The sequence below is a fragment of the Salvelinus sp. IW2-2015 genome, linkage group LG2 (genome assembly GCF_002910315.2).
Source record: "Salvelinus sp. IW2-2015 linkage group LG2, ASM291031v2, whole genome shotgun sequence".
NCBI lineage: Eukaryota > Metazoa > Chordata > Actinopteri > Salmoniformes > Salmonidae > Salvelinus > Salvelinus sp. IW2-2015.
In genome coordinates this window covers 14,355,147-14,382,286 of record NC_036839.1, presented here as the reverse complement: position 1 = coordinate 14,382,286, position 27,140 = coordinate 14,355,147, and the positions used below count along the sequence as shown (strand labels likewise).

At 46.9% G+C, this 27,140-nt stretch overlaps 1 protein-coding gene across 1 annotated transcript in view; it reads left to right on the top strand.

The window, feature by feature from the left end:
* The window catches only part of LOC111974860 (low-density lipoprotein receptor-related protein 2-like), a 62,072-nt gene that overhangs the window by 26,043 nt on the left and 8,889 nt on the right, over positions 1-27,140 (top strand). Inside the window, 45 exon segments of the mRNA XM_070447289.1 lie at positions 42-172; positions 472-609; positions 718-1,002; positions 1,199-1,438; positions 1,587-1,706; positions 2,204-2,320; positions 3,638-4,018; positions 4,312-4,326; positions 4,742-4,990; positions 5,780-5,991; positions 6,090-6,274; positions 6,385-6,613; positions 7,048-7,225; positions 7,442-7,570; positions 8,372-8,538; positions 8,633-8,776; positions 8,957-9,066; positions 9,410-9,587; positions 9,836-10,049; positions 11,865-12,104; positions 12,217-12,405; positions 12,922-13,842; positions 13,973-14,138; positions 14,323-14,481; positions 14,578-14,867; positions 15,123-15,323; positions 15,554-15,580; positions 15,996-16,238; positions 16,376-16,501; positions 16,711-16,830; positions 17,344-17,475; positions 18,923-19,124; positions 19,297-19,592; positions 19,742-20,408; positions 20,522-20,692; positions 20,785-21,008; positions 21,222-21,399; positions 21,524-21,720; positions 21,917-22,162; positions 22,395-22,523; positions 23,749-23,868; positions 24,894-25,010; positions 25,955-26,071; positions 26,530-26,667; positions 26,945-27,067. Of these exon segments, the coding sequence (XP_070303390.1) occupies positions 42-172; positions 472-609; positions 718-1,002; positions 1,199-1,438; positions 1,587-1,706; positions 2,204-2,320; positions 3,638-4,018; positions 4,312-4,326; positions 4,742-4,990; positions 5,780-5,991; positions 6,090-6,274; positions 6,385-6,613; positions 7,048-7,225; positions 7,442-7,570; positions 8,372-8,538; positions 8,633-8,776; positions 8,957-9,066; positions 9,410-9,587; positions 9,836-10,049; positions 11,865-12,104; positions 12,217-12,405; positions 12,922-13,842; positions 13,973-14,138; positions 14,323-14,481; positions 14,578-14,867; positions 15,123-15,323; positions 15,554-15,580; positions 15,996-16,238; positions 16,376-16,501; positions 16,711-16,830; positions 17,344-17,475; positions 18,923-19,124; positions 19,297-19,592; positions 19,742-20,408; positions 20,522-20,692; positions 20,785-21,008; positions 21,222-21,399; positions 21,524-21,720; positions 21,917-22,162; positions 22,395-22,523; positions 23,749-23,868; positions 24,894-25,010; positions 25,955-26,071; positions 26,530-26,667; positions 26,945-27,067 (9,161 nt within the window).

Sequence of the window (27,140 nt, the reverse complement as noted above, 5' to 3'; positions counted from 1 at the left end):
TAATAATGTCTGACTGTTCCACTGGTCCTGTCTCCCCCCAGCTCCATGCGCCTGTACTGGGTGGATGCCTTCTTTGATAAGATCGAGCACAGCACCTTTGATGGACGGAACAGGCTGTCTCTGGACCGCATCACTCAGATCTCACATCCTTTTGGTCTCACCATCTTTGGAGGTGACTAAATCTTCAAATTGTCTCATTAATTCAATTTGCATAGGGAACGGTATGCATCACTATTCCATCAATTGTAGGTAACGCTGCCTCGTTATTGTATAAACGCTTTCACCGTTAAAATGTCATTGCTACTTGTCAAACATGCTCGATTAATGATCATTAGAATTGGCAATTACCGTGTCATCTCAAACATTAGTTCACTGGTGATGAGAGACAGAATAGCTAATGTCGTAGGTCGTGCCCTGATATTCTCAACGCTGGGTCTCACTTTCATGAGCATTCCTGCTCGGCCCATCCAGGTTATGCATATTTCACTGACTGGCGCCTGGGTGGGATCGTGCGTGTGCGCAAGACTGACGGGGGAGAGATGGTCATCATCAGGAGGGGAATCAGCCACATCATGCACGTCAAATCTTTCAACTACAACTCCCAGACCGGTGAGAAACTCTTTCATTGTTTCCCCTGCTGCGGTGTTAATGTTATGGAGGATAACTCTGTGGCCATCACTGGATTCATTCCGTGATATCCTTTGCAACCCCTCTCAGGTTCCAACTTCTGCAATATGAATACGAACCCTAATGGAGACTGCAGCCATTTCTGCTTCCCGGTGCCGGACTCCCAGAGGGTGTGTGGCTGTCCGTATGGCATGAAGCTGGCGCCCAGCCAGCAGACATGTGTAGAGGACCCTTCCAACGAGCCCCCCACGCTGCAGTGCGGTTCCAATTCCTTCTCCTGCACCAATGGGAAATGTGTCCCTCAGAACTACAGATGCGACGGCGTTGACGATTGCCATGACAACAGTGATGAGGCCAACTGTGGCGGAGCTCATAGTAATGCGTTGTATTACGTTTCAATGGAGTATACTAACTGTTTGTCATTCAAGGCACTTTATTGGGGCATTAGTAATAATGTTTAATATACTTATACTTATATTTTGTATACTTTAGTATACTTAGAATGGCTTGTTACAGTGTTAAAAAGTAGCCAAAAAATGATGTTTCATTAATCCTTACTTTTCTTTCTCAGACACCACCTGCTCACCCAGGGCGTTCACCTGTGCCAACCAGCACTGTGTGCCCAGTGGATGGCACTGTGACGGGCACAACGACTGCTTTGACAGCAGTGACGAGCGGGACTGCCCCACCCAGACCCCTGGCACCTGCGCGGCCAACCAGTTCACCTGTGCCAACAACCGCTGTATCCCACACATCTGGCTGTGTGACACGGACAACGACTGTGGAGACGGCTCGGACGAGGCCAACTGCAGTGAGTCTCCTAGTCAAGGATCACTTTTATTGTCGCACATTTACTATAGGAGTAATACCTCTGTTGTTGAGTGTCTTTTTGAGAATGACTGTCAGTCAGGATGTGTTGCATTTAACTGTTAGCTCCATTGGTCTCTCTGTGTTGGCAGACCTCAGTGGTACATGCCACCCGGAACAGTTCCAGTGCCCAGACCACCGCTGTATAGGCCCCAGCTATGTGTGTGACGGTGACAGAGACTGTATGGATGGGGCTGATGAACAGGGCTGCAGTGAGTGTCTCTGTATACCTCTCAACACTGTACTGTATTTAGGAACTAACACAGCTAGAAAGCACCAACAACAAGTGGCACATAATTTCAAGTCAACTGAATCAACACACGCATTTGATATTGCCTCTTATGCCATTGATCTCATTCCATGTGTAACCGATGTGAAATGGCTAGCTAGTTAGCGGTGGTGCGCGCTAATAGCGTTTCAATCGGTGACGTCACTCGCTTTGAGACCTTGAAGTAGTGGTTCCCCTTGCTCTGCAAGGGCTGCGGCCTTTGTGGAGCGATMGGTAACGATGCTTCGCGGGTGACTGTTGATGTGTGCAGAGGGTCCCTGGTTCGCGCCCGGGTCGGGGCGAGGGGACGGACTAAAGTTAAACTGTTACACATGTGTATTATACAGTACTCACAATGACTTTGCATGTTCTGAACTGCATGCTCCATCCACACTGTTTGCAATATCTCAGCCTAAGCACACTATGCTGTTGTTTTTTCAGTTTACAACTGCACTCTCTATGAGTTCAAGTGTTCCAATGGACATCAGTGTATCAACTCCTACTATCGCTGTGATGGGGTCTTTGACTGTAGTGATCGCTCAGATGAGTCTGGRTGTCGTAAGTATTCAACCTCTTTGTTTTGGGTCACAAGAAAATACACTGAACAAAAATATAAACGCACCATGGAAAGGGTTGGTCCCATGTTTCATGAGTTGGAATAAAAGATCCCAGACATTTTCCATACYCACAAAAAGCTTATTTCTCTCKAATTTTTGTGCACAAATTTGTTTACATCKCTATTGGCGAGCATTTCTCCTGCCAAGACAATCTATCCACCTGACAGGTGTGGCYTATCAATAAGTGGATTAAACAGCATGATCATTACACAGGTGCACCTTGTGCTGGGGACAATAAAAGGCCACTCTAAAAGGTGCAGTTTTGTCATACAATACAATGCCACAGATGTCTCAAGTTTTGTGTGTCCAATTGGCATGCTGACTGTAGGAATATCCACCAGAGCTGTTGCCAAAGAATTTAATGTTAATTTATCTACCATAAGCCGCCTCCAACGTCATTTTAGAGAATTTGGCAGTACGTCCAACCGGCCTCACAACTGCAGACCACGTGTAACCGCGCCAGCCCAGGYCCTACACATCCGGCTTCTTCACCTGCGGGATCGTCTGAGACCAGCCACCTGGCAGCTGATGAAACTGAGGAGTATTTCTGTCTGTAAAAAATCCCTTTTGTGGGGAAAAACTCATTCTGATTGGCTAAGCCTGGCTTCCCAGTGGGTGTGCCTGGCTCCCAAGTGGGTGGGCAAATGCCCTCCCAGGCTCACCCATGGCTGGCCCCTTCCCAGTCATGTGAAATCTGTAGATTAGGGCCCAATTAATTTATTTCAATTGACTGATTTCCTTATATGAACTGTAACTGTATCGTTGAAATTTTTGCATGTTGCATTTATATTTTTGTTCAGTATAGGATGACCAGTTTATGTATTTCTTTTCTTGCCTTTCTCACTGCTTTCAGAKGATCGCGAGCCCTTAACAGGTAGAAACAACCTCAATCATTGGTTAAACCTCACGCTTGTATCTGTCATTCATCCCAAACCTGCCATCCACACTAACCCTKTGAATATGGGATGTTGCAAAAACAAAATGAGTCGTTACAAATGTTTCAGAAATGGTGTGTTTTAATACAGAGTACAGATTCAATGGCTGTCGTAAGTATACACCCTCGTTGTTTTGAGTCACAATAAAATGTAATGATCAGTTGCTATGCAGAGTTGATCGACCAACTGGTCCTGGAGCACAGCAGTTTGACCATTACTCTTAATGAGGTGACGTCATCACAGAGGTTCTGCTGTGGCTTCCTCCTGAGCTTCAGCCACACTTCACGACACTGTCTGACCTTGCCTTCTCCTGCTGTGCCCAGCCACTAGACCCCCAGGGATGTGCCACCATGAGAGTGAGTTCCAGTGCCAGTCAGACGGCAGCTGTATCCCCTCRACCTGGGAGTGTGACGGTCACCCGGACTGTGAGGARGGCTCAGACGAGCACCACGTCTGCCCCCCCCGCACCTGCCCCACCTCCCTGTTCCGCTGTGACAACGGCAACTGTGTGTACCGCGGGTGGCTCTGCGACGGGGACAACGACTGTAGGGACATGAGTGACGAGAGAGACTGCCCCACGCCACCTTTCCGCTGCCCCAGCTGGCAGTGGCAGTGCCCGGGCCACAGTGTGTGTGTCAACATCAGCAGGGTGTGTGACAACAACCCTGACTGTCCCAATGGTGCGGACGAGTCCCCGCTCTGCAGTAAGTCACCATCTCTGCTTCTCTGCCTTTTGGGCCAGCATTCTAATAGTGTCGTTACGAAAATCACTCTTTGTACATTTTCTTTTTGTAATTTTCTAGGTTCACTGGTCACTTGAAATCTAGACACATTTTTCACAGCATTCCCGGTCACAACCAATAGAGTGTTTTAATGTTTGTGAGGAATTTTTGTTATGCTTGAAATCTTTGTTCAAATCATGCATGTGTTGATTTGATCTGTAATAACTTAAAAGTGATCTATGATTTTCCTTTCCTGCCGTCCTCACTGCTTTCAGACGAGCCCTTGCCAGGTAGGAACAACCTCAATCATTGGTTAAACCTCACGTGTGTAGCTTTGATTCATCCCAAACCTGCCATCCACACTAASCCTCTGAATATGGGTATAGTGTTGCAAAACACCATTGGAGGATAGAATTAAATGATTGTCTGTTGTTACAAATGTAGAAAATGTGTTTCAGAATGTAAWTTTTTTATAATTTGATACAAAATAGAAAGTCTATAGATATTTTCTGAGGTGCTGTGTTGATGCTCTATTTGCAGCACTGTGATTCGTTGAGCAGCTAGCTATAGTAGATGCATTGCCTTCATACATCTGATTCATTTATCCACATTGCTTGTTACGTATGTCACCAAGGTGTTTCATTTTCTTACCGTCTGTTTTTAAGAATGACAGCTATTGACACACTCCTCTTTTTACCCTCCTAGATCAGGAGAGCTGCACAGACAACAACGCTGGTTGCACCCACGGCTGCATTCAGGGTCCGTTTGGGGCCCAGTGCACATGTCCCCTGGGTTACCAGCTGAGTAATGACTGGAAGACGTGTGATGACCTGAATGAGTGTAACCCCCCTGGGCTGTGTAGTCAGCAGTGCTTCAACGAGAGAGGCTCCTTCCGCTGTCACTGCTCAGATGGATACACTCTGGAGGCTGACCAACACACATGCAAGGTCTCAGGTGAGGAGCAAGACGGTTTGTGTGTGTGTGTGTGTGTGTGTGTGTGTGTGTGTGTGTGTGTGTGTGTGTGTGTGTGTGTGTGTATGGTTTAACCGTAGAGTATTTGAAGGGAATTTGCATCTGCCACACTATAATCTTAAGCTCTTATAAACTTTTACTCACTTACATTTGGATACAAAGGCATTTTATTTCACCAATCCATTTGGTCCACAACATACTCAATTATGTTTCCTCTAAATTGGCCTAATTTCAAAATATGAGACACATCTTCCGTCTGTGGATAAAGTCCAGTCTTCCAGATGACAGACAGAGATACAGTACATTTGATTGGCCCACACAGACATGATAAACCGTCCAGTGGCTGGACAGGATAGGACAGGAATGATCTAAATGGAGTCGGTATTCGGTCTCAGACCACCGGGCGGACAGACTCACTCTTCTCCATTCTCTTCCCACTCTGCTCTGATTTCCCCAGATAAGACGAATAACATATATGCCACTCACTGACTCTCTCTTTAGGTAATTAGGACATAATCAGCAACAAAGGGCTTGTTTACGAGTAGTGCACCTGACATGAGCCCATCACAGATATCCTGCTAAAAAGCCCTGTAATTCAATTCGCCATTATTCTCAACAAAGCTGCATTGATCCCATGCTGTGGATATCTGAGTAGCTCTGTCTATCGTGTTTTGAAGTTTGGGAAGTCCTCTGTAGAATGTTCTATAGCTGATGAGTAGTCTCATTTGAATTAGAAGGCACAGGTGTGAAGAGGATGGTTTCTGTTCACAGGTTCACGTGAGGCTTTCCTGTTAGTTGCCAGCCGAAATCAGATTGTGTCCGATGACATAACCACTCAGCCCAATGTGGTCCGCTCGCTGGTCCGGGATGGGCGAAATATCGTGGCACTGGACTTTGACTCAGTGACTGACCGTGTGTACTGGTCTGACACCAGCCAGGACAGAATATGGAGCGCTCACAAAAATGGCTCTGACAGGGCCGTGGTGAGTACTGATTACTGACTGTCCTTCCATTTCTCACAAACATTCTCTACTCAGGGTAATGACCTCCAATCCCTTAAACCTGTGTTTTGATTTGACAGGTTTTTGACAGTGGAGTGACAGTGACAGAGAGTCTGGCAGTGGACTGGGTGGGCAGGAACCTCTACTGGACTGACTATGTTCTGGAGACCATCGAGGTGTCCAAACTGGACGGCACCCACAGGACTGTGTTGGTCAGTGAGAACGTGACCAATCCCAGAGCCCTGGTGCTGGACCCAAGGGACAGGTGAGGCTCATCTACAGTGGACATACATACTGGCAGAGAAGAGGACACATTTGAATTACAATAATACAAATGTAATTGACTGTAACTATAACAGTTGATCTATTGTGCAGTGCTCACCTCATGTTCTGGACAGACTGGGGGAGGAACCCTCGCATTGAGAAGGCCAGCATGGATGGGAAGATGAGGACAACCATCATAAGCAACAAACTGTACTGGCCCAACGGGCTAACCATTGACTATCCCAACAATCTGCTCTACTTCGCTGATGCCTACCTGGATTTTATTGACTACTGTGATTACAATGGCAACAACAGGAAACAAGTTCTGGCCAGCGATTTGGTGAGGATACATGGCATTTTCTATCGATTTTTATTTACATTGATATAATTGATATCAGGGGCGAAACTTTGGTGTTAGAAGTGGGGGGACATATATATTTTTTAAATGTTATTATTTATATTTTTATCCAGTCGGATAAACACTCCAAACAGCCTACCTGACCGCTCAGAGGCGTAGGCATGGTCATAAAGCACACCATTTTATCATATTGTATCACATTCCAATGATAAAACTGGGTGGGACAAAAATGCAATTTCAGAATGTGGAGGGGAGACATGTCCCCCGTCCCCAGTGAAAGTTGCGCCCCTGATTGATATAGATGAAACTAGGAAAACATTAGCATTGCATACAGAACATAATTTACCGATTTACCATCTGTGTGGAATAATATCAATAAAATGCACTTCTTGTCTTTTGCTGCTCTCAATTAAAAGGTACTGCAACATCCRCACGCAATTACCATTTTTGAGGATTTTGTGTATTGGACCGACAGATACATCAACCGTGTGATCCGAGCCCATAAGTGGCACGGGGAGAACCAGACAGTGATGCTCTACAACCTCCCTCAGCCCATGGGCCTGGTGGCGGTACACCCAGCCAGGCAGCCTGCAGGTAGGACAGGGACTCACCACTGATCAATAACATTCTAGGACATATGGTAGGCCAATTAAAAATACATCTTAGACATGATGATATCGTAAGCTAGTATTGGCACCGTACACTATTGCCATTGTATTTTAAATMACATTTCTGAATGAACAAAGAGGATACTGAACACTGTTGATTTTTGTCTTGTTTGCGTGTGTGTGTTATTGGATCTGTGTGCAGGTGAAAACCACTGCTTGAGGAGGCTCTGTACTCATATCTGCCTGCTCTCGGCCATTGGGCCCAGCTACTACTCCTGCGCCTGTCCCTCAGGCTGGACCCTGACTGCAGACAATTTCACCTGTGCCAGAGGTAGGCTCCATGCCAACCTGAGGGAAACACTCATCACTCACAGTTTCATTATAAAGGGAGTGAGGTCAGATGGAACAGATAGATTGTAATTCTCATAACGCATAAAGTATTTATTCYTGGTGTAGGTATTGGTACGAATGCTTAAAACCTACAAACAGAGAGCTGCTGTTTTGCAAACATATTTATTTGGGCATATCCAGCTCTGTCGGTAAAAGAAGAAATCTAGAATGCCGGACTCATATTTTAGAGGCAAAGGACTTGTCAACAGTATCTCATTTAAATTCTGTTGTAAAATCCCTTTCCAGAGGTAAATATTGAGGATCATTAAAGTGTGACTAGGGTTTCAATAAGACAAGGGACCTTTAATGTGAAGTCTAGAGGGTCGTGTTTAGGTCAACAGCGTAACCCATCTCAGGGCTAGAGCTTTTTCTAGCCATGCAGAACGCATTCACCCCTGAGAGGTGATGATTACCCAAGAATGAAAATGCCCCCGAGATATCTATTGATTCTAATCTCTGATGACAAAGCAAATCATACTGTGGAATAAGCTTACACCAGACCATCTGCACCCCCTCCTCTTTCAACCTTCTTTCAACATACTGTGGCATTTTACCTGTTTTGAAAAACGAAATCAGTGTCCAATAGGCTATATGTCCAATAGGCTATATGTCCAATAGGCTATATGTCCAATAGGCTATATGTCCAATAGGCTATATGTCCAATAGGCTATATGTCCAATAGGCTATATGTCCATTCGGAGCCACCATGTTTTTGGTGATGAATACTTGTGTTTTCCTGCAGTTGAGGATCCTTTCTTGGTGGTGGTGAGAGACAGTGTCATCTACGGCATGTCCTTGAACCCGGACGACAAGAGCAACGATGCCATGGTCCCAGTTGCTGGACTTCAGAATGGATATGATGTGGACTTTGACGACATTGAGCGGACCATCTATTGGGTAGAGCACCCGGTACGTGTTAGCACTGTCCACACAAACAGAGACCTGAAGTGAGACTACTCTACTGTCCCTAGGCTCTGACCAGCCCGTCCCTTCTCCTCTGTAGGGTGAGATCCACAGAGTGAAGTCGGACGGTACCAACAGGACAGAGTTTGCCCCGGCAGCCATCCTGGGTTCCCCTGTGGGCCTGGCCCTGGACTGGATGACCGAGAACCTGTACTACACCAACCCAGCCACCCAGTCTATTGAGGTGAGCTGAAACATCCCCCGTCTCTATGCTCCTGTATATAATAACAATTAAGTTATTTCTGAAAATGAGTGGTACACTACTGACAGTGAACATCGTATTTAGAAAATAAAGTAGTTCTCTTAGTTGGTTTCCCTCTGTCAGGGGTACATCTGATCTGTGCGTGTGTGTGTGTTTTGTCAGGTTTTGAGGCTGAGCGGGGAGGTGCAGTACAGAAAGACTCTAATCACCAATAATGGCTCCCCGACTGGCGCAGGCTCTCCGGTTGGCATTGCTGTGGACCCGGCACGTGGGTAAGCCCCATTTAACACTGCTCTGGCTCATCCCCACAGTCACTCACCCCCTTCAGCCTGCCTGCCTGAATGCCATCTGCTCCACCCCCAGAGAGCGACCRAGCACTGTTACTGTACACAACACAACACTACACCACTCCAACAAGCCACCACCAGGCAAAAAGTGTACATATCAACMATTCACTGTCAGCATATCAAATGTGTATTGGCATGATTAAGACATATCGATTTCTTCTCTCTGAATCTCACACGTGGACWTTGATTGAATCTGTTGTAGAMGTTCTCATYTGAGGTGATGGAGATGCTGAGGGGCTGTATTCATAGCGGTGTCTCTCTCTGTTAGGAAACTGTACTGGACCGACCAGGGCACAGAGAGTGGCATCCCTGCTAAGGTGGCGGCTGCAGACATGGACGGCTCCAACCCTGTCACCCTGTTCACCAACAARCTGGATCATGTGGAGTTCATCACCGTGGACATACGAGAGAACAAGCTGTACTGGGCTGTCACAGGCACCGGAATGGTGGGTCATCATCTCTCCCTCATCCACTATGCCTGCGTCTCAATTGCCACCCTATATAGTTCACTACTTTTGACCAGGGCCCATAGTGCACTATATAGGGAATAGGGTGCTCTATGGTCCCTATGATTCAAATGTGGCTGATTCTAACAAAATACCCTCAAGTAGTCCAACTCATTGCTTATTATACATATATTTTACACGTTAAATCTGGTATTAAGGGCAGTCTTGATGTTATTAAAACRCCACAGATTGAGCGRGGTGACCCAGACGGGACCAATCGCATCACAATAGTGACAGGCTTGTCCCATCCCTGGGGCGTTGCTGTTCATGAGCGCTTCCTCTACTTCACCGACCGGGACTTTGAGGTGATAGAGCGAGTGGACAAGGCCACCGGGGCTAACAAGGTGGTGCTGCGGGACAACGTGGCTGGACTGAGAGTACTGAAGGTACACTACAGGGAGAGTGAGTATCTGAGGGACCTTATGGTACAGCCAAACAAATATGAACCCCACTCCATTGATTGAGACCGAAAGGTTGATTGAGACCGAAAGGTTTGTTTATTAAGATACATGAACTTGTTGGAAGCATCAAGATTACCAGTGCACTGGAGTTTTTTTAATGTATTTTGTTGAGTGTTTAATCAGTATGCATACATACATATTTTGGCTGTTATGCTTTTTTTGGTAAAGATATAGCATTGCTGAATTATGGCATTGCTTTGGTCTTTTTGATAGCTGTTGGATAATGATGTGGTAGATGGAGGGGAGCATTAGATGGCCAGTTACTCTTCCCTTACAAGGAACACTGGGCATTGTGTATGGAACAAGCAGTGTCCGTTTGTCTCCTAAAACAGAGCGGACAAAGCAAAACAAAATTGGTTCTGTGAAAGTTCCCATAACATTTGTTAGGTCGTGGCAAATGTCCTCATAACACAAAAACTTTTCAGTTGTGCAAATGATTCAAAACATTTTCTTTCACGCTGCAAAAAAACATTCACCTGATGTTAGAAAAATGTTCCCAGAACTCATMTAGTCTGTTCTTTAAAGGTTCCCAGAATGTTTTATTAGGTTGTGGGAACAGTCTGGTGGGAACTGAGCATATTCTGTGTTCTGGGAACCTATCTCTTCTAATGTACCCACTCTGTTCCCACAACCMAATTAAACGTTCGCGAAACCTTTKAAGAACTCAGAAAGACTGTTTTGTTACCATTCTTACAACATCAAAGGAATGTGTTGTTCACCCTGATACAAACATTATCTGAATATCACCACAACTGGACAGTTGAAGTGTTTTGGGAACCTCTTGTCATATCCCCACTATGTTCCCACAACCTAAATAAATGTTATAGGAACGTATAAAGAACATAAAAAGATGTTCTGGGAATGTTCTTGCAACATTAGGTAAATGTTTTTTTGTACCCTAAAAGAAACATTGTATAATCATCTGCACAACTGTACKGTTTTTGGTGTTTTGGGAACATYTCTTTTGTGATGTCCCCACAATATTCCCACCAGACTGTTCCCACAACCTAATGAAACATTCGGTGAACCTTTAAAGAACAGACGCAATGTGTTCTGGGAACATTCTTGCAACATCAGGCAAATGTTTTATACAAACATTGTATAAACGTCAGCACGACTGGACAGTTTTTGTGTTATGAGAGCATTTACTGCAACTTAGCAAATGTGCAGGGAACTTTCACAGAACCAAAACATTACTGGAACATAATTACATTTGAGGAATGTTCTGTGGTGTTTGTTACAGACGTTGTGCACAACATTTTAGTGAATGTTAGGAGAACATTCCAAGGATATTTCATTTGGAAAATGTGTTGAAGAAAATAAAGATTTTGTTATCAAAAACATTATTTGAATGTTTTTGGAATGTTATCATCCTAATGTTAGATACAACTCTTAACTTAATCTTAATGGGAATCTAAGCTAATGTTCTGGGAATGTTCCCGGTTTGCTGGGGATACTGTAAGTGACATGGTTTCTGGGAATAGATCAAGCCTTGAGCCTGATTTGGCAACGATGTATCAAAATGGTGTTTGCACCAGATTCTTCCAGTGACGGCTCAGAAATGAGGCACAAGTTCTCAGTTCCAGGATTGTAATTTGTAACATAGTTTAGTCTAATTTTGAAAAGTTCCTGACTACCCTTGTTGTCCTTGACCTAGAACTTTTAGAAATGTTAATGAATTTGTAGTTCTATTTGTGCAGACTCCTGTTTTATATGAATGCCATGTTCTAATCCACCATGTGGTCTGCCTCTGCAGTCTCGGCTGGTACCTCCAACGGTTGCAGCAACAACATTGGTGCGTGTGAGCACCTGTGTCTACCGCGGCCCGGAAGCCTGTATACCTGTGCCTGTGCTACTGGRTTCAAGCTCAGCGTTGACAACAGGACCTGTGCTCCATACCAGTCCTACGTYGTCATCTCCATGCTGTCTGCCCTCAAAGGCTTCAGTCTGGAGGGGGCTGACCACTCTGAGGCCATGGTGCCAGTGGCTGGGAGAGGTGGGTGTTGTTCAGATGTAAATGTGTTGRTCAGCCTTTTCATTAGTGGAGGAAAAACAACACCACATCAATGCCCTTGTTTATGGTTAACCTCTCTGGTTGTGTCGTGTAGGACGTAATGCTCTACATGTGGATGTCCACATGCCCTCGGGGTTCCTCTACTGGTGTGACTTCAGCAGCACTGTGACGTCTCAGAACGGGATCCGGCGGATCAAGCCCGATGGAGCAGGGTTCCGCAGCGTGGTCACATCTGGAATCGGCCGCAACGGGATACGAGGCATCGCTGTGGACTGGGCTGCAGGTAGGGCATCCGCTTTGGGTTCGTGTTCAGAGAGCTCAATTGAAAAGTGTTTAAATGATGCCAGCAGGTAGAGAAAGTGAAGGTCAGCCAACAGTAGGTGTCCAGGGATACTGTGTAAGAGGCTTAAACACAGGGTCTGACTCCAGAAAGCAGGCTGGATTATTCTCAATCAGGTGAGTAGAAAGAAGTGAYGACGGGAATGGAGAGTGCTGCAGATCTTGGTAGTGTGGCCAACAATTATTCAGTTTATGGGTACACTAAACAGAATCTGGTTTCCCAGACACAGATTACATTTTTGGACTAAAATGGAAAATCTCTCATTGAAATTGCAATGTKGTCCAGGAATAGGTTAATCTGGGTCTAAGAAACCAGCCCCAGGTGACTATTCAAATAAACGGACTTACTCTGTCCTTACACAACCACTCAATACTATCTGCATTACCGGAGGCTCTTCCTAGATAATCTAATCTCCATTGCCCTTTTACTTATATATGTCAACTTGGCTGTGCTTTTCAGGGAACCTTTATTTCACGAATGCTTTCCTGACGGAGACCTATGTGGAGGTTCTGCGCTTAAACACAACTTTCCGACGTGTGCTGTTGAAGACTCAAGTGGACATGCCACGCCACATCGTGGTGGACCCCAAAAACAGATACCTGTTCTGGGCAGATTACGGACAGAACCCCAAGATTGAGCGAGCTCTGCTGGACGGGACCAACCGCACTGTGCTGGTGTCGTCTGGGATTATAACCCCGCGAGGTCTGGCTCTGGACTACCAGACTGGATATGTCTACTGGGTGGATGACTCTCTGGATATGATAGCCCGGGTCAACCCTCAGGGGGGAGAGACAGAGATAGTCAGGTACGGGAGCCGCTACCCAACTCCCTATGGCATCACTGTGTTTGAGACTAGCATCATCTGGGTGGACAGGAACCTGAAGAAGGTGTTCCAGGCCAGTAAGGAGCCTGGCAGTACAGAGAAGCCTGCAGTGATCAGAGACAACATCAACATGCTGAGAGACGTGACCATCTACGACCAGCGCACCCAGCCCAGTTCGGCCCAGCAGCTCAACAACAACCCCTGCCTGCAGACCAACGGGGGCTGTGCCCACTTCTGCTTCGCCCTCCCCGGGAGCCAGACCAAGAAGTGTGGCTGTGCCTTTGGGAACCTGGGGGCGGACAACGCGGGCTGTGTGGTGTCGCGGGATGATTACCTCATCTATACGACAGAGAGCACGGTGCGGAGTCTGCGTCTGGATCCGGACGACCACGCACTGCCCTTCCCTGTGGTCAACGTGCCTCGCACCTCCGTGGCCCTGGACTTTGACCGCACAGACAATAGGATCTACTTCACCCAGAGTTCAGGGGCTGGGAGCAGCAAGATTAGCTTCATCAGTCTGTCCTCTCCCACCTCGCCTCCAGTAGTGGTGGCTTCTGGTAAGACACCTAACAACTGGTTTTGTTCCGTTACATTGCAACATCATACGGTAATCATCTGGTTACAGCTTTTTGGGGCTATTTTCTTATTGCAGTACTTTTCTATGTGGTGTGTTTTGTGTCCATGCAGATCTAGGAGCCCCTGATGGTATTGCCTATGACTGGATCAACAAAAGGATTTACTACAGTGACTACATCAACCAGACTATCAGTTCCATGGCATTGGACGGGACGCAGAGATCCATCATCGCCCGTGTGCCCCGACCTAGAGCCATCATGCTGGATCCCTGCAGGGGGTAAGGCTGGCCAGAAATGCCAAGAATGCTGATACCGTTTCACTGCTTCTGTAATGATAACAAGAGCTCTCACTCAGTATCTTCAATAGATATTCAGCATGTGTTGAATGTACACTGTACCGTCATTGATAAAAAAAAAAAAGAAAAAAAAAAGGGGAATCTATTCTATTTCCATGTCATACAGGTATATGTACTGGACAGACTGGGGGACCAATGCAAAGATTGAACGTGCTACTTTGGGAGGGAACTTCAGGACAGAGATTGTAAACAGCAGTCTAGTGTGGCCCAATGGACTAACCCTGGACTATGAAGAGCAGAGACTGTACTGGGCAGATGCCAGCCTGTAAGACCCTCTTATAATAATTCCACATTCTTCTCACAAATCAATCATTGTCAGATTGTATTGATGGTAATGATATGTGCTGGTTTTGGTTATCAGACAGAAGATTGAGCGCTGCTCTCTCACCGGGGCCAATCGGGAGGTCATCGTCAGCACAGCCATTTACCCATTCGCCATGACCATGTATGGCCAGTACATCTACTGGACTGACTGGAACACACGCAGTATCTACCGGGCTAACAAGCACGATGGGTCTGACCAGAGGGTGATGACCCAGAACCTTCCATCCAGGCCCATGGATGTCCACGTGCTGGCCAGCAACAAGCAGCAACAGTGCAACAGCCCTTGTCAACAGTTCAACGGAGGCTGCAGTCACATATGTACCCTAGGTACTAGCAATTAAGCCCTACTTTAACCCTCAAGTTTCCTGATTGAATAGAAGCAGGCTGTAGCTTCGTAGCTAAATGTGGGGGTTGGACCAAGCTTCCTTTGAAATTGTAATCTTCTCTAGCATCGTATTGTTTTGATGTTGTCATATTGTTTTGGGATGATGTGAGTTGGGCATTCATACGCCTGTCTGTCATACCACCCCATGTCATACCACCCCATCCGTCTGATGCACGTCCCCCTGCCCCTCTCCTCAGGGCCCCAGGGTGCTGAGTGTCAGTGTCCCTCAGAGGGTCGGTGGTACCTGGCCGACAACAAGCACTGTATCCCTGACAACGGGACCCGCTGTCAGGCAGGCCAGTTCACCTGTATGAATGGACGCTGTATCCGTGCTCAGTGGAAGTGTGACAATGACAATGACTGTGGGGACGGAAGCGACGAGCTAGAGAGAGTCTGCGGTATGGTGCTTAGTGGCCCCACGTAGTGCCTGTTTTGTTGAATGTTGTTTGTCTCGTCTATCTAGAAATATCTTCCTTTAATATCTTTGTTGATTTGTCTTGAATGTGATTGTGATTACAGCTGACAATTATGGATTTATCCCTATACCTGTTCTGTCCTTCTCTTAACTGTCTCTAAAATGCTGCCTCTAACCAGATTTCTGTTTCTACCTGCATCAAATATTTTTCAGGATCCAAGAATGATTTCCAACCTTTTGGTGTGTATGCTTGCAAATCACTAATCTAACGTAGCTATTTAGTGATGCTTGTTTTCTATTTAGTGATGCTTGTTTACTAACCCCATCCTAAACGAATAAATTAATGTACTTATCTTATATCTTGCATGCAGTCCAAGTTCAAATGGCAGCAGCATTTATTGCCTTGTCAGGTAAATCTCCATCTTGTACCCCTGCTCATCTTCACCTGGACCCGTATGTATCAATCGTCTCAGAGTAGTACTGATCTAAGATCAGGTTCCCCCTGTCCATGTGATCTGATTTGTTGTGATCTAAAAGGCAACGCTGATCTTAAATCAGCACTCCTACTCTAAGATGCTTGAGACCTACAGCCCCTTGTCTCCCTGTCCATTGGCTAGATGTCTGATTATGGTGTTTTTGGTTATTCGATTGGCAGCCTTCCACACTTGCGAGCCCACTGTGTTCACCTGTGGGAACGGTCGCTGTGTGCCCTACCACTACCGCTGTGACCACTACAACGACTGTGGCGACAACAGTGATGAGGTAGGCTGCCTGTTCAGGTCGTGCGACCCCAACGCTGAGTTCCCCTGCAACAACGGACGCTGCATCGCTAAGGACTACGTCTGCAACGGCATCAACAACTGCTTTGACAATGGCACTTCAGATGAACAAAACTGCCGTAAGTCTACACAGCAGGACTTGGTTTCAGATCGAAGGTTAAAACATCAGTCCGTAAGGATTGGAGACGTTTCAAGTGTGGTGAAATAATTGATTTTGAGATGATAACACCAATCCTCTTCTTGTCACATATCTCAGCGGAGCGAACATGTCCGCCAGAACACACCCAGTGTGCATCCACCAACATCTGCATCCCCCGCTCCTACCTGTGTGACGGGGACAATGACTGTGGGGACATGAGTGACGAGAGCCCTGTACACTGCGGTGAGTCCCTCAGGCCTGGTCTGTACAGTTAGGTTGTGTCGAAAGACGTGTGAAAATGTGTGCACTGGATAAGAGCGTCCGCTAAATGACTAAAATGTCAAATGTAAAATGTAAGTGCCTAATATAGGGAATATGGTGCCATTTCATATGCTTTCTAAATGGGTTTTGAGAGGAGAGTGACCCCTAAATGTCTCTTTTACCGCTTCCAGCCACTTCCACGTGTGCCCAGAACGAGTTCCGCTGCTCCAGTGGCCGCTGTATCCCAGCCCACTGGTACTGTGATGGGGGTACCGACTGTGCTGACGGCTCTGATGAGCCCTCCTCCTGCAGTAAGTACCACAGCTCTCCTTCCCTCACCATACTGTGCGTTGGCGTGCGTGCGTGCGTGCGTGCGCACATGCTTGTGCTCTTGCTGATGTGTCCGTAGCGTGTGCCTTTGTTAGTGGTGTGGTCAGTCAGTCAGTCAGTCAGGCCTCCCATTGTCTGCCACATTCCTCCCTACTGACGCCCACCAGTCTCCTCTGACCAACACAGCCTCTCCTCTTTCCTCTCTCCTCTTTCCTCTCTTCCTTTTGTCCCAGGGTAATTACACAACCTCCCTTTATCTTGTTTCAATAGATCACCATAGATTGGAATGTGGAGGAGATGCCGTGTCTACTTTGATAGCTTCACCTGTTTAATTTCGGTTCAGATATGCGTTACCTGTCTTTACTAGTTGACATCAGTTAAGACATTTACAGGGCGTTTTAAGTCACTGACTTTTATTGAGCACAATAGTATTCTAGTTCTAATCCATTGATGCATGGTTTGTATTTATGTCTGTGACCTTTGATTCTCTCCAGCCACCCTGGTGAGAACCTGCAACACCGAGCAGTTCCGCTGTGATGGCGGCAGGTGCATCACCTCTTCCTGGATCTGCGATGGGGACAATGACTGTGGAGACATGAGTGATGAAGACCAGAGACACAACTGTGGTGAGTGTATTTTAGTGATGCGCGGGTTGACTTATAACCTGCAGTCCACCGCGGTTATATCCGCGGGGTGGGCGGATTACGGGTCATTAAATATTGTGTGGATGAAGGGCGGGTGGGTGGCGAGCGGGTTGAATAAAGAGAAAACAATAGCGTCCATAAATGTATCATTCTCGTGCAGTTTATATCTATGGGCTACATTGAGGTTTTTCTATCTGGCATTAGTGAGTAGGCCTAAGCTTTAGGGCCTACAGGGCCTTAACGCCAAATGCTTTAACGTCATCCACGGAGTTAAAAGGAACAACACCAGAGAATAATTCAAGAAGAGAAAAGCTGCGAAGTGGAGAGTTGAAAACAAAGAGAAGGGAGGGCCAGAAAATGAATGATTGGGAAAGATTTGGCAAAGTGGTAAAAGAGGATGATGGCGGTGCCGTCATGTGTGACATATTCAACAGTCACAAGACGTAGGTCTATAACCTCTCATATAGACTTAATATTAACTCTGGCAGAATTAAGCATTTTTTGCAGTAAAGTTATACACCAAATTTTGACTCGGGGAACAGGAGAAGGGAAATACGTTTTCGTTCTTTTATCTTGAGAGAATGTGAATGTGCAGTTAGATACCGTCTGTAGAGGTGCTATCTTTATTGGCATCATAAAAGCGCATAAAATATACATCCAAGCCGAACTGAAATCTTATCAGAAACATGTTGGGTTGTTTTCACAGCTTTCTATTTCCTTAGAACCGGTCAAACTGATGTCATTTGGACATTTTGCAAGTTCTCCCCGGTCCATAAACGTCATAAACTTTACAGATGTCAATTAGATTGAAAAATGTATTATATCAATTTATGACATTATTCTGGTGAGCAGGGGTTTATTTAGTCTTCTAGGGCAACATATAATGACAGAAGAGAAGCTGCATGTATCTAATTATAGACAAGTTGACTAAGTTGACCCAATTGCGGGTGAACAAACAGCTGACCCGCGCACCACTAGTGTATTCCTCTCCAGTCTATCTCCGTCAGACACTGATGGATCCGGATGCATGCTGGGGGTGTGGGGGTGGATACTGGCTCCTGTTGAACGTCTCCAAGGAGCTCACATTCCTGATTTCCCCTGCGTCACTCGTTACTTTGTGCCTGTCTCAGAATCCTGGCTCGGGGTGGATCTAGACTCTTATGTCATTCCTCTCGAATGTGGGCTCTGACAATAAGGAGCCTGGAGCGCATGGCTTCAGCGCACCACGGGCCTCTGCAGGAGCCTCACTTCAAACAATGGGGCTCATTCACATTAGATAGATAGGAAACCCGAAGTCACGGCTAGAGGTCCTGAAATACACTTAGGAATGTTTGGAACGCGGGAAATGTCAGGTCCAGTCTCGGAGTCTTCATCATCATGTAACTTCTCTAATTTGGTGTTATTTTCCTGCCCCTCCGTTTTTTTTTAGCTAACCGCGCATGCTCCGCCTTGGAGTTTACCTGTGTGAACAACCAAGGGCCACAGAGGAAGTGCATCTCTCGTGATTGGGTGTGTGACGGCGATGCGGACTGTGCGGACGCGTTGGACGAGCATCAGAACTGCACGCGCAGATCGTGTGGCGTCAACGAGTTCACCTGCAGCAACGGCCTCTGCATACGCAGCTCCTACAGGTTTGACAGACTCTAACATAACAGAGACATAATTATGACATGTTTCAGATTTCTTCTTGAATGTATCATTGCTTTGTAGAGGCTGAGACTACAGTGTGAATTTTGGGACTGGACAGCAGCACCACCTGGTGTACAGGGAAGAACACTGAGTGACTGATGTGTTTGGTGGCAGGTGTGACCGGAGGAATGACTGTGGTGACAGCAGTGACGAGCAGGGCTGCACCTACCAGCCGTGTCAGCAACACCAGTTCACCTGTCAAAACGGACGCTGTGTGTCCCGCACCTTCATTTGTGACGGGGACAACGACTGCGGGGACGAGTCGGATGAACTAGACCACCTGTGCCGCACGCCACCGCCCACGTGCCCCCCCGGGCAGTTCAGGTGTGACAACGGACACTGTGTCCCTCTCTTTAATGTGTGTGACCAGAACGACGACTGCTCAGACAACAGTGACGAGAAGGGCTGTGGTGAGTGCATGATATCTTAAAAGCAGTAAAAAATATATTTATATATAAATACAATGCCAATATAATATTTAGTATCACAACAGAGCAGTGTGGTGTTGGATTTATAGTCAATCTCCTCTAAAACCTATTCTGTCTTGACCTGGATGCAGGTATAAATGAATGCACCAACCCCTCCATGCACCACTGCGACCACAACTGCACTGACACACCCACCAGCTTCATCTGCACCTGTCGCCCCGGCTACCGCCTCATGTCCGACAACAAGACATGCGACGACGTCAACGAGTGTGCAGAGACGCCCATTGTGTGTAGTCAGGTGTGTGAGAACACAGTGGGCTCCTACATGTGTAAATGTGCCCCCGGGTTCCTACGGGAACCTGATGGCCGCAGCTGTCGTCAGAACAGCKACATCACACCCTACCTCATCTTCAGTAACCGCTATTATCTTCGTAACCTGTCCACGGACGGAGAGGCCTACTCCCTCATCCTGCAGGGCCTGACCAGCGTGGTGGCCATGGACTTTGACCGAGTGGACAAGAGGTTCTATTGGATGGACGTGGGCCGCAGGGTGATTGAGCGAATGTTCTATAACGGCAGTAACAGGGAAGTGGTGGTGAACGGGGTYCTCTATGGGGAGGGCCTGGCYGTCGACTGGGTGMGCAGGAAACTCTACTGGCTGGACAGCTTCCTGGACTGTCTCAAAGTGTCCGAACTGGACGGGCGCTTTGCTAAGAAACTGGCTGAGCACTGTGTTGATGCCAATAATACCTACTGCTTTGAAAACCCCAGGGCGCTCGTTCTGCATCCAAAATATGGGTGAGTAAATCTGCCCCATTAATCATTATACAGTGAAAAAGTGGTATGATTGATTCTTGGTTCATTCGATAAAAGAGGTCTTTAGTAACCTAAACTGATTTGGTCCCTGTCAGATATGTCTACTGGACGGATTGGGGTGACAAAGCCTTCATAGGCCGTGTTGGAATGGACGGCACCAACAAGACAGCCATCATCACCACTAAGATCGAGTGGCCCAATGGGGTCACCATTGACTACAGCAATGACAAGCTCTACTGGTCAGATGCCCATCTCAACTACATTGAGTAAGACCYTGCTTCTAATTGCCATAGAGTCTTGCTTTGTTTCCTAAATGCCTAAATGCCTCCTGTAATCCTACTCTTCCTCTTCTCCTCAGGTTCTCAGACCTGGAGGGACATCACAGACACACTGTGTATGATGGGACACTGCCCCATCCATTTGCTCTGACTGTGTTTGAGGAGACCGTGTACTGGACTGACTGGAACACCCACACAGTGGAGAAAGGAAACAAATACGACGGATCCGGCCGCCAGTCTCTTGTCAACACCACACACAGACCCTTCGACATCCACGTGTGCCATCCCTATAGGCAGCCCATAGGTCAGTCTCAGTCTAGGAGACAGTAATKTGAGTATCCTCTTRTCCTGTATCAACATCCATTCCTCAACTCAGATTGCTATCACTTCCTTATCCTGACGTTTCCTGCCCGTTAGGTCCATTCAAGTGTTTACGTTAAGACAACGCCGTGCCTGTGTTTGCCCAGCTGCACTGAATGTGATTGCGCTGATTCTCTGACCCCCTCTCTCCCCCCAGTGAACAACCCATGTGCAGTGAACAATGGAGGCTGCTCCCACCTGTGTCTGCTCCGTGACGGGGGGCGGGGTCACACCTGTGAATGCCCCGACCACTTCCTGAATGTACAGCTGMGGGGCGTGGCTCGCTGCCTGCCCAATTGCACCAGCACCCAGTACAGATGCGCGGATAATGAGCGGTGAGTGGGAGTTCACCTTAAGAGTTGTACTACAATGCACTTCTTCCCTTCGTATCACATGTCCTMTGGTATAATTGAGGCATTTGTGAGCCCTGAACAGTATTGTCCCTCCTCCCCTCCACAGCTGCATCCCCATCTGGTGGAAGTGTGACGGCCAGAGGGACTGCAGAGACGGCTCTGATGAGCCCTCCACCTGCCCTAGTCGCCACTGCCGACTGGGCCAGTTTCAGTGCAACGATGGAAACTGCACCAGCCCCCACTTCCTGTGCAACAGCAACCAGGACTGCCATGACGGCTCTGATGAAGATCCTGTGCTGTGTGGTGGGTGGCATTTAGCGCTGTCATTTTTGTTTCCAGAGAACACTCTGAGCTCGTAGGAAACATTCTTTGTAATTGTTTGATTACACTGTTTTTAACCTGTTGATTTCCCATAACCTTGTGATCCATGTTGTTAAATAGCAGCTGTGTGTGAATGTACTTCAGTGGAGGGTTAAAACTGAATTGACTGTCTGTGCAGCCACTCATCAGTGCGAGACCCACCAGTGGCAGTGCGCCAATAAGAGGTGCATCCCCGAGGCGTGGCAGTGTGACGGGGACGACGACTGTGGCGACGGCTCTGACGAGGAGCCCGCCCACTGCTCCAGCAGGACCTGCCGGCCCGGTCAGTTCAAGTGCCGTAACGGACGCTGCATCCCCCAGAACTGGAAGTGTGACGTGGACGACGACTGTGGCGACAACTCAGACGAGCCTCTGGAAGAGTGCAGTGAGTGACGCGCCCAACACAGAGAATCACGTGGTGAAAGCACACACTCAACTGTAGGGATTGAGTGGGATTGCTACAGTGAGCCTACTGAGACCTGTTCATTCTAAACTGTGGAAAATCACAATTAACAGTTGTTTTCTCCCAGCAGATATACGATTGAAAGACTTCCTCTGAAGTGTCTGTCTGCATGTTGTTCTTTGTTATTGACTTCCTTCACGTGGTCTTTTCACAGTGGGGCCATCTTATCGCTGTGACAACCACACCCAGTTTGTCTGCAGGACCAACTACCGCTGTGTGCCACGGTGGTCTGTGTGCAACGGCCACAACGACTGCAGGGACAACAGTGATGAGCAGGACTGCGGTGAGTCCACTGAAACATCAGCGTTCAGACATAAATCAACAAATGGTTAAAACCCACGGCACTGAATAATAACGTTTTTGTATGAGGTAACAATGTGTGTTGGGAGTGAATTAAGGGCTATTAGCAGAACATTACATGGTGTGACAGTGGGAYGTAGTGATGGAGAGGGTCTCACCGCCTGCTCCCTGTGAGAGAACTTTCTGGATTTATGGCTTGTGTGCGTGTGAAAGAGTGTGCGTGTGCCTGCGTGCGCGTGTGTACCGTTGTACGGGGCAATGTGCACACTGTGCTCTTTGTACCGCGCACCGATCCACACACACCAGCTATGACCCTCCCATCTCTTATCAGAGGCCCTCACTCCATTAGTGCCATCCCCGCGCTAGAGGGGAGATCCACGCTAATCTGTGTTAGAGAATGCAGCGGCCGGGCCAGGTGGAGGGATAGGAGGGATCTCCCCTCTAGCACCACTATCTTTCAAACCACCAGCACTGTGTGGTAGAGACAGCTCAGCCGAGCCCTCCTCCTCTCATGTCCTCTCCTATAGACCTGGCATAGCTCAGAGCTCACCCAATTCAGGCATGCCGCACTCCCCTCTGCATGATCCGCTCAGCTTTAATTTAAAAAAACAGATGGCACCTCTCAGTTCAAAGCTCTGTGGTCTAGTAGTTATCATCAACGCTATATTAAACAGTATGATGCACAGTGTTGAAGAATTTCTCATTAATCTGACAGTGTCTTGTAGTAGCACTGGTTGTAGCTGGAACTTAATCACTGTCTTGAAATGGTCTCAAAGAGGACAAGTAATACTGGAATGACTGTTGATTTTATTTTGAAGTGATAAATCAACTAAATGACTGAGGGTCGGTTTCCCGGACACTTTATGAAGCCTAGTCCTGGACTACAAAGCAAACTTAATGGACAACCTCTTAATCTTTATTGCTTAATATGTGTCTGGTTAAAGCACGCCATGTGTTTGCACGAATGCAATGTTTGGGCATAAAACATTTCAAGGAATAACTAAGGATAAGGAGGATAAGAACTAAGGATAAGGAGGATAAGAACTAAGGATAAGGAGGATAAGAACTAAGGATAAGGAGGATAAGAACTAAGGATAAGGGGGATAAGAACTTGAGGGAAATTGTCACTACAGGTGCATGTATGCGTTTGAGCATTGTCTTTTGCTTCTTATCTCGTGTCCCTGTGTGTGTGCCTATTGTGGTTTCAGAGGAGGTGACCTGTGACCCTCTGGGGGACTTCCGCTGTGACAACCACCAYTGTGTCCCTCTGCGCTGGAGGTGTGARGGGGACAACAACTGTGGCGACGGCTCGGATGAGCGCGCCTGCAGTGAGTTATTCAGTACTTCTACCCACCACCACTGTRTAATACTGTATCTAATTAACAACCTTCACCTTATATCCCCTGGCTGCCTCGCATTGGCACTTTTACACTGAGCCATCATGGGCCAGTTGTACAAGTTGGGCATAACTAGGTCGTAACTCTACCTCATCCATTTAAGCCCAACCTTTTTAAATCCAACTGGTGCAACCGGCCCTACGTGTCTCCTTAGCAGTTATGGTCTAATTCKCATGATTCAAAAGGCTGGTTACTTGTAGGTATGGCTTTGAGTGTCTTCTAAGCGATTCTAGTGGGGGATTCCAATGTAGCTCAGACACAGTGAGTCACCCATATGAAATAGAGGTGTTGATGGCAAAGAATGGACATGTTATTGTTTTATCAGATAACAAAGTGCTCTTGTAAAAGACTTAACACTTCTGTCTTCGGAGCAGTTTAATGTGGGGCGGGCTTATCAGCTGCTAGAGAAACAGCTTGTCAGCATGTCAGTCGGAGGGAGTGAGGGAGTCGGCCACCTCTGCCCTGGAGAATTTAAACAAGGCTGAGAGCATGCCAGCTGATGAGGATAATGCATCTGCTTCAAAGAACAACTACTAATGTGTTGTATGATGACATTTGCTCGTTTTTTMGGGGTTGCCACTCCTCTTCGTAACTGTGGTGGTAATGTGTGGCGAGAGAACACCTCCAGTGAATTCCATCATGAACTCACCACAGAAAAATGACAGCATGATTGGTTGGGTGCTTCGAGATCGTTTGTTAATGCAAAAAAACAAGTCATAGCTCAGCGGCGCTATTGCAATTACCCAATTGAGGGACTAGAACTATTGTATTTGTCAAAGCAGTGGCTGTTTTTGTATGAAATATMAATAAACAATCCCAGAATAATGTAGTAATATGGTAATACCCTCTGTCATCTGTGTCGACATCGTGTTTGTTTGGACTGTGGCAATGACAACTAATTAAGTCTTCCCTTATGCAGTGCTAATTCTTTAGTTCCCCTCTCTGTGTTCCCCCAGGCCCGCGTGTGTGCTCGGAGAGTGAGTTTCGCTGRGACAATCTGCACTGCATTCCCGACCGCTGGGTCTGTGACCATGACAACGACTGTGAGGACAACTCAGATGAAAGGGACTGTGGTGAGTGGAGGCTCTTTATTTTGGTGCTGGCTCTGCTTATTAATGTGTGATGGAATACAGCACCAAGGAAAGAAGRAGTAAAACGTCACCTTTTTGAGGCACAGGATACACAGAAAGGACCACCGGAATAAATTGACTTCTTCTGTTGCCGGTTTCTTCTGGTCAGATTGTGAATTCAAGTCACTTTTCAATATTTATTTACAGTAGTCGTGAACACAAGATCCGAATCTGAGATACCGGCCAAGCACGACTCCAACACTATCATTAAGTTTGCTGATGACACAAGTGGTAGGCCTGATCACCGACAGCAATGAGACAGCCTATAGGGAGAAGGTCAGAGACCTGGCAGTGTGGTGCCAGGACAACAACCTCTCTCTCAATGTGAGCAAGACAAAGGAGATGATCGTGGACTATAGGAAAAGGCGGGCCGAACAGGCCCCCATTAACATCGACGGGCTGTAGTTGAGCGGGTCGAGAGTTTCATTTTCCTTGGTGTCCACATCACCAACAAACTATCATGGTCCAAACACACCAACACAGTCGTGAAGAGGGCACAACAACAGCTTTTCCCCCTTAGGAGGCTGAAAAGATTTTTACACTGCTAATACTCTGTGTTTATTATCTATGCATAGTCACTTTACCCCTACCTACATGTACAAATTACCTCGACTAACTTGTACCCCTGCACACTGACTCGGTACCGGTACCCCTGTTATGTAATTTTATTGTTACTTTTTATWAWTTTTTTTACTTTTGTTTATTTAGGAAATATTTTCTTAACTCTTTCTTGAACTGCATTATTGGTTAAGGGCATGTAAGTAAGCATTTCACGGTAAGGTCTACACCTGTTGTATTTGGCGCATGTGACAAATAACATTTGACTTGATTTGATTAATACCTACAGTGTTAATGATGAGTTGTGTGCTGGCATGGCTGTGTTGCAGAGCTGCGGACCTGTCACCCGGGCTACTTCCAGTGTGGCAGTGGCCACTGCATCGCCGACCGGTTCAAATGTGACGGCAGCGCCGACTGCCTGGACTACACTGACGAGACATCATGTCGTAAGTGTTATGTATCATCATAGATTTGTCAATGGGCTGACATCAAATACAACACTCTCAGTGAGCAAAACTGGTTGAAAAGATGTCATTTCAACTGCAAAACGACGCTGGGACAATTGTGCACCGCCCTATGGGACTCCCAATCACGGCCGGTTGTGATACAGCCTGGATTCGAACCAGCTTGTCTGTAGTGACGCCTCCAGCACTGAGATGCAGTGCCTTAGACTGCTGTGATACAGCCTGGAATCGAACCAGGGTGTCTGTAATGACGCCTCCAACACTGAGATGCAGTGCCTTAGACCGCTAAAATGCAGTGCCTTAGACCGATGAGATGCAGTGCCTTAGACCGCTGAAATGCAGTGCCTTAGACCGCTGCGCCACTCAGGAGCCCCCAATCTTAAGTTTAAAAGTTACAAACATGAATTTGAATTGTAATGGTCCATTTCTTTCATTTGCAGCAACCCGTTATCCCAATGGCACGTATTGCCCACCGTTCCTGTTTGAGTGTAGGAACCATGTGTGTGTGCAGCCCAACTGGAAATGTGACGGAGACAACGACTGTGGAGACCACTCAGATGAGGAGCTCCACCTCTGCTGTAAGGCTAATGTCCCTTCAATGGCTACACTGTTCCTTAAATAGTTACATTGTTGAATGAATCCTTATTCTTTAACACTGAGACATTTTACCTTGAGATTGAGCCTGGCCATGACCTAGAGCCGTATTTATCAAGCATCTCAGAGTAGGAGTGCTGATTTGGGATTAGGTCCTCCCTGTCCTTAATAGTCTGATTTATTATGATCTAAAAGGGAAAGCTGATCCTAGATCACTTTTGAGACGTTTGATAAATACGGGCCCTGGTCTTGTCTCCCTAGTGGACATCCCGTGTGACCCGTCGTTCCGTTTCCGCTGTGACAACAACCGGTGCATCTACAGCCATGAGCTCTGCAACTCGGTGGACGACTGTGGGGACGGCACTGACGAAAAAAAGGAGCACTGTAAGTACACGCCAATCGCAAGTTACAATACTGTCAAATATTGTCCCATCTCCATGGGAGTTTGGAGTACATA